Source organism: Uloborus diversus, chromosome 2 (assembly GCF_026930045.1).
Source record: "Uloborus diversus isolate 005 chromosome 2, Udiv.v.3.1, whole genome shotgun sequence".
Taxonomy (NCBI): Eukaryota; Metazoa; Arthropoda; class Arachnida; order Araneae; family Uloboridae; genus Uloborus; species Uloborus diversus.
The window spans coordinates 101,283,258-101,291,278 of NC_072732.1; the positions used below are offsets into that span (position 1 = coordinate 101,283,258).

General features: G+C 33.0%; 1 protein-coding gene across 1 annotated transcript; it reads right to left on the reverse strand.

The window, feature by feature from the left end:
* Positions 1 to 7,098: 7,098 nt before the first annotated feature.
* Positions 7,099 to 7,737, reverse strand: LOC129216455 (uncharacterized). The gene has a single exon (XM_054850668.1). The coding sequence runs from the start codon at positions 7,735 to 7,737 to the stop codon at positions 7,099 to 7,101; it is 639 nt and encodes a 212-aa protein (XP_054706643.1).
* Between the last annotated feature and the right edge of the window lie 284 nt (positions 7,738 to 8,021).

The window sequence follows — 8,021 nt, forward strand, 5'->3', positions numbered from 1 at the left end:
TGTTTAGGGTTATAGTTTTAGTATAGTGCAAGCAAAGAACCCTTGGCGAGATTTCGCCATGTCAGTTAAACCATTTTTATTTTTTATCATGAGTGGAATGAAATTGTAGAAAGATTACTGAATTTGATAAGTTAAAAGAAATAATGGCACATAGATCAATTAAAAAGAAAACTACAACCATATACCCGTGAGAATTTTATTGATGATTCGCATAGCATGACAGAATTAAATCATAATTCAGAAATTAGAAACATACGAAACAGAAAATTTTTAAATGAACCGATTCGTCAATTTGAGAAAAGTAACTCAGCTACAAATGCAAAACAATTAGCGCTAGCCAAGTAAGGCAAAGTATCATCTTCTTTTGATAATAATTCTTAATGTCATATAATTAAATTATCTATCATTAATTGTTATTCTTGTCAGTCTTATGGCCACACTGAAAATGTAGTTCCATCAAGAATTAATAAATATCGAATTCAACATCATGGAAATGGCTGCTTAGAACTACGAACTACGCAATTAGCATTAATTTATGACGTTTAGTAATGTTTCTTGAATTCTCATTTCTTTCTACGTCGGCCAGAATATCCACAAGACTTTAAAAACTAATTTAAAAAAAATAAAACAAAAAAGTTATGCATACAAAAAAAAAAAATTACTAGACTTATCAGCATTTTCTACGCTACGGCGTACGTTTGTTTTACCTTTTTCATCCGCCATTAGACGGTGGCTGCAGTGCCCCCTATAGTTTGTTGGAGTTGCGAATATGCATGGGAATTATGTAAATCATGCGTCACTATCTGCAACACAAAGTAATCGAATGACTATTTTGCTAAACAGAGAGCAATTAAAAAAAAAAATGTCAATGACATATTTTCTTCCTGTTTACTTTCCTCAGCGACATAATTTCATCTTTCACAATTCGGAACTCCAGCGCTCGAATACGCTACCTTGCGGTGATTTACAAAACTGCCGATGAAACTAAAACATTGCCACGTTGCGTTCCACGTGTGTCTGTTGACGTAAACACAGGCAGTTTGTTCTGAGTATGTATTAATGCAATCGATGAGTCTTAGTTTGCTTTCAGCTACAGAAATTAATTCGTCCCTTAGTAGTATTCTCGAGCTTCTCAAAATAATGTTAGTTTTCCTTATTTCCTTCTAAAATATGAGTTGATTGAAAATGGTGAAAGCGAAAACTGGATTAACAAACTTGGATAACGTTATACAAGGTAAAAATTTTTATTGTTTTGTATGAATCTGTAAGAATATGAGTTTTTTTTAATCTTAAATTAATTTAACTAACCATCTTTTACAGCAGCATTTAGTTGGAATGGACGGTATGCAAAATATTTTCTTGAATATATTATCGTAGAACAAAATGAAAAATGTTTCACCGAGAAAGAATTTACTTTATTCCTTTTATTCTCAGCTGAAAGGTTTCGCCAAATTTGTTTAGTGTTATAGTTTTAGTATTGTGCGAGCAAAGTAGCCTTGGCGAGATTTCGCGTTTTTAGTTAAACCATTTTTAATTTTTATCATGAGTGGAATAAAATGGTAGTAAGATTACAGAATTCGATAAGTAAAAAGAAATAATGGTCAATCAACTGAAAAGAAAACTACCACCATATATCCGTAAGAATTCTGTAGATGATTTGCATAACTTGACATAATTAAATCTAACTCAGAAATTAGAAAAATCGAAACAGAAAAATTTTAAATTAACCGATTCGAGAGAAATAACTCAGCAATAAATGCAAAACAATAAGCGTTAGCCAAGCAAGGCAAAGAAGTATCATCTTTTTTCGATAATAATTTGTAATGTCATATTGAATTTTCTAGCATTAATTGTTGTTCTTGTCAGGCCACAATTATTATTTAGCTTTATCAAGAATTGATAAATATCGAATTCAACATCGTGGAAATAGCTGCTTAGAACTACGAACTACGTAGTTTGCATTAATCTTTGACGTTTAGTAATGCTGCTTGAATTCTCATTTCTTTCTACGTGGGCCAGAGTATCCACAAGACTTTGAAAATTAATTCAAAAAGAATAAAGCGAAAAATATCATACTTACGAAGAAAAATCACAACACTTTTAGCATTTTCTTCGTTACCACATGCGTTTGTTTTAGTTTTTAAGTCGGCCATTAGACAGTGACTGCAGTGCCCCCTATAGTTCATTGGAGTTGCGAATCAATTAAAACAAGTTTTTAGCTTTATTCTTACAAATTTTCGTAAAGCGAGTACAGTAAAACCTGTGTAAGTTGACCACATGCGGTGCAGTACTTTGGTGGTCAACTTAGACAGGTGGTCAACTTATAAAGGGGGTAATGATGATTTTTTTTTTTTTTTTTTTTTTTTTTTTGTCATTTCTTGCACCATGTATTCATTTTTTGGCTAATTGACACTTATTCTTTCTGTTCAACTCACTTCTATTGTTTAGCATTGCTTTGAAACGATAATTTAAAATGTTATTCAAATATTTTTTGGGATTATTTTCCCAGAATGACATATAATGTGTCATGCAAATTTAAAATTTTAGTAAACTGATCAAAAAAAGTCTTATTGTTTATGAAAAGTTACTCATTTGATATTAATAGTTCCTAAAAATTCATAGCTAATCAAAAATTACAAATATTTCGCTTTATTTTTTTCTCATATACATTTAAAACCCCATGATGATCTACTCTAACTCAAGAGGAGGTTTAGTTATGCTGCTGTTTCATTTAGTTGGTAAAATGCTGGTCTGGTACCAAAAATATTCTTGGGAAACTATAGAAAAATAATTAAAAAAAAAATTTGCTAAATAAAATTTTAAAAAATAAACCAAGTGGTCAACTTACAAAGGGTATTTTACAATACTCGAAACCAAATTTGGTGTTCATTAGTGGTCAAGATAGACAGGTGGTCAAGATAGAGAGGTGGTCAAGTTACAGAGGTTTTCCTTCATTATATAAGATAGGACTAATTCCGTTCCTGACAAAAGCGGTCAACATAGACAGGTGGTCAACTTACAAAGGTGGTCAACTTTACAGGTTTTACTGTAGCTGCATTCTTTTAAATTATTTATTCATGAGAAAAAATTTGATGATCAGACTTTCTTTTATGCAAAATGTAAAAAAAATTCTAAAATGTTAAAGTTCTGTAAATATTTTTTTCATTGCAAAAACTCAATTTGCGAGACAGAACGAGCCATTGATGACTTGAAAAAGAAAACAAAATTCCTTACCTGTTTTTATGTTGTAAATTATATCCATTATAGATTATTGAAGTTCAAAGATTTTGATTTCTTTTTAATTCGTCATTACAGTGTAATAGTACAAAAATGATTTTATATTTGCCTAATTAATTTATCTATGAAAATGAGCTTTATGAAATCCAGAGCGAACTCTGCTGTCAGTAGCATTAGTGAAAAAAAAAAAAAAAAAAAAAAAGGACGAAGAATGGGATGGTTTCCTTCAGTCAAAAGTACTACTTTTAGTCTAGTCATTAAAATGGATAGAATGAGCAAAAAAAAAAAAAAAAAAAAAAACATGGACCCAGAAAATCCTTTCATTTTCCCAACAGTTTTTTTTTTAAATTATTTTTTTAAAATGTCCGATTTTTCAAACAAGGCGTGGTCTTGATGACGTCACAAATGATGCACTTTGCCGCATCTTTCTGCTACGTTTCCACGTTACGATAATCAAGCAGCGAATTAAAATTGCGCTCTACGCTTGCTATCAACCATATCGTTGCCAATACACGTGAGTAAAGATGCGAATTAAATATTTTGTTCTGTGAATGGCAACATTGAATGGCAATTTCATCATATGTGATGTCACACGACAGAATAAAAGCGCACCCATTTAAGTATTTTTTTTAATATTAAACTTGAATAAATTATTTAAAAAATGGTTGGATCCTATGTTTTTAAGCATGCTCTTTCAAAAAAAAAAAAAAAAAAAACTTTTAAAATTTTGGAAACGACCACATTTGAAGCTTAATTCAAAATTGGCGCACGGATATCCGGGCTGCTGACAGCGTATTTCAACTGTCGAATACTTTACTAAAACTCTTTTTATTATTCTCTTAACTCCTATATTCTTGTTAAATGTTTCCTTTGGTGCAAATGGATTTATTTAATCTTTTCTTTTTTTTCCAGAATAGAATACAATGGAAATCTCAAAAATGACTGTACCGACTGATTCAGTTTCTAAAGAAAGAATAGAAAAACGTCGTTTCCTCTAATCTCGGAGATGCATTGGATTATGTTTTCCAGTTTGTGACTAAAGTAATAAATATTTATTATATTTACGATTCTGCAGTTGGATTTTCGTCATAATAGAAACCATTGTAAAAGAGGTTTGAATGCATCCGTATGAAAAGTGGACTTGACTTATGCATAATATTTTTGTTGTTCGATTGTGTGCTACCGCAAAGCCAATGTTGGAAAATTTTTGTCTTAACACCAAATTGAGGTCACCCCCCAACAAGAGGGGAATAGAAGAAATTATAACCTATCGAGAATGTTCTTCCCTGCAACAGAAAATAGTTGAGAAAAGTGAAACTTCTCAAAGTGTGTCGATTTCGCATATATTTTGCGAGTATGTGGGGGAAAGAAACAACATGGTAGTGAACGCGAGCACATGTGAACGTGATTGATATGTTTTAAGTTTTACTTAGGTAATTTGAAGTAAAAAATTTTGAAAAGTTCTCAAATCATGGCAGTACCAGTCCTACCTCTTCATGAAACTTTTAGAGCAATGAGCCATTTTGTGTTTCTGCGGTGACTACTTCTTTGTTTCAGTAGGTGATATAAAAATTTCATCAGTCATCTTCACATAAAACCACATTTTATACTAACTAATAAGCTAAACCTAATTTTTACTGTCCATTATATGAATATGCAAGTAAACATAAGAGCCATACACTTCTTTTGCATTGAAAAGGAGATTCCTTATAACCTAGAAACATGTGTATATGCTGTTTCCTGAAAATCTTATTTTCTTTGGTTTCGTCAAATTCATGGAGGAGCTGGCAGTAAACGTCTGAATTTTGACGATCTTCTTTTCTTACGATTCAGTTATGTGTTTTCATTATTTTTTTTTAAATAAAAACCCTTTCCCAAAGTATTGGAATGAGTCTTCTTCATTACTTACTTTGAAAAATATGTATCGAATACATTTAACTTTCAGTAAACCTGTTTCTGTTTCTTCGTTTTGTTTTGAACATTATATTTTGCATTTTATTCACATTTTAGACTTTCACCAATTATGTTCTATGAATCAGTTACAATTCAAATGTAGCCCTTTGCTTCTTAATTCTTAATTTGCTTTTATAAGTTTCATTATAGTTTTTTAAACTTTAATAATTTTATAATTATTGATTTCTTTTATCAAGTAGTCAATCCCTAATCATTATTCATAAAAGGTTAGCATTTACCTCATCATCAAAATTACATCTATAGAATATTGCTCTTGTTTATAGATTTTATTTTTACAACAGGACAGCACGTGTAAATGTAAATAAAGCATTTTGCAAATTAAATTTAAGTTAATTACCGTTTCTGTTTGAGCTGCTGTCAAAAATCGCTGCGTTCTTCGTTAAAATATTTTTTATATTTTATTAAGTTTTTACTCATATTTATGATTTTCATGATGTTTTTTCAAAGGCTGCGGGGTCGAAGAAAAAATGACTGACTCTGACTCCGGGAATTTTCGATCCTTCGACTTCGACTCCGACTCCTTTACTTCAAAATCAATCCGACTCTGACTCTGACTCCGCAAGCACTGGCAGAGTTGCGAACTTTCGGGGGGAGTTGACCGACTTCGACTCTTGAAATTTTAAGCTTTCAACTCCCGACACCCATTCCGACTTCTTTACCTCAAAATTAGTTCGACTCCGACTCCGCAGTCCTAATTTTTTCTCTTTTACAATGGCATTAAATTTGGTGGAAAAAAATTGAAGACACGTTGAAGATTGAATAAAGTACATCTTTATTTTCAATAAATAAATAAATAAATAAATAAATAAATAAAACCAAAAACAGGTAAAAAAAAAATAAACGGTTTTTTTTTTCCGACCGAAAACTGCGCTTCGTTTCTCTCCTCTCCATATGTTTCGAATATTCCAGAACGACTTTCTGTTCCAGCGAAAGCTGGCACGGAGCCCAAAGCTAGAGGCACGAGGTTCCTCTTTGGGTATTTTTGATAGAATGCTCAACTATAAAACGCTAAGTTAAAGTTACGTATTCATCGATCATTAGATTAGAAGATGAATACTTCATAAAAAGAAAATGTTAAAACTGGGGGAGCGCAATAGAAGGCAATAAAAATTTATAATTCGCCGCTCAATTTAATATTGTCTTCGAACACTAAATTAGCCTCGTAAAATCCATTATTATTTGTAATGTTTGAGAAAAATGCCATGCATAATTTCGTAGTCGGGGAATGTGGGGGCAAAGTCAAATAGCGGGCAAAGTGAAGTGGTGAAATATTTACTCTGTTTTTAGTGCCATCTATCTAGGAATATTTTAACTGCAGTCGGATCTCTATAACTCGAATATTCCTTTATCTCGAAGTTTTTATTGGGACCCTAACTCTTGAGACTTGTGGAAACTTCCCATAACTCGAACGTTTTAACCGGTCCTTTGGGACTTCGAGTTATTGAAAGTTGACCGTATGTAGTAACACGTACAGTCTATTCCAGTCAAGAAAAAATTACCTCTGAAAATCATAGAATATGATTGTTGCGCGCCAAAGTAAGTTTCTAAATTTAAAAACTCTTACCATCTATTTAACTTCTTCAACGCTTCCAAAAGTCGCGGGGCAATGAAATCATTTGTACTGAAGTCTTCAGATATTCCTTCGTGTAGAAATTGTGACACAAACACTTGAACTTTTTAACTTAGAAAAATTTAATTACAGCACAATAAACTACAATGTTAGTTGCAAATAAAAACTTGTTAATTAATAAACACAACATAATGAAGATATCGGCAACGAACTCTCTCGAAAATAAAATCTCCAGAATTTTGAATATTACATACTGCTATAAGAACTGCTACGAGGTGCGCGAGTCCGGCTAATTTATTTAAACTTAACTACTCAGTTCAGTTCAGTTCTTGGGCGTTTTCCACACTCCCCACCTTGAGTTCAGGGCTCGGGACTCCGGAACTCAACTTCAATGCTGTCAGGCTAGGTGATGAACTGGTGGTGGTGGTGCAACACAAATCCTCAAGAACAGTCACAGGAGGGGGTTTTAACTTTTGAAGCTCACAAGATGACACCGCTCCCAACTCCAGAGAACACAACTTTTTAACAGGACGAATGAAGACACCCGTTTTTGTCTTGACTTTAGCAACTCGCACACATCCATCCTTACTTGTGAACACTTCTAGAACTCTTCCGAGTGGCCAGTCAATTCTTTTACAGTTATCTGTCCACACGATAACTAAATCACCAACTTTTAGAACTGGAGAATTATTTCTAGTAGTCCTAGGTTGTCGCAACTGCCCGAGATATTCCACTCGAAATCTCGAACGGAGATCTTTTCGTATTTTCTGTGTATACGCGTGACGTTTATTTAATTTCTGATGATCCAGCGCATCTAAGTCTGGAACACCGATTTCTCTAATCTCTTGCAAAAACATAGAAGGGGTAATCGGGGTAAGATCTTGAACGTCATCACTTACGTAAGTCAACGGTCGCGAATTTACGATACTCTCACAGTCGCAGAGGACTGTTAACATCTCTTCATAATTCAATGATGTTCGACCCAAAACTTTTCTTAGAATTCTCTTCAAAACTCCTACTAACCTTTCCCAAAATCCTCCCCACCAGGGAGCAGAAGGGGGGATAAAAATCCAAGCAATAGATGAAGCAGTAGTTTCATCTTGAATCTTTTTCCAATCAATCTTGTTTAATTGATTTTTTGCGCCAACGAAGTTCTTACCGTTATCGGAATAGATAATTGACGGTCTGCCTCTTCTCGCGATGAATCTCCTCAACCCCAAAAGAAAGTTATCTGTAGACA

Coding starts and splice junctions, on each gene's coding strand:
- LOC129216455 (XM_054850668.1), bottom strand. CDS start 7,737: ATGTTAACAGTCCTCTGCGACTGTGAGAGTATCGTAAATTCGCGACCG.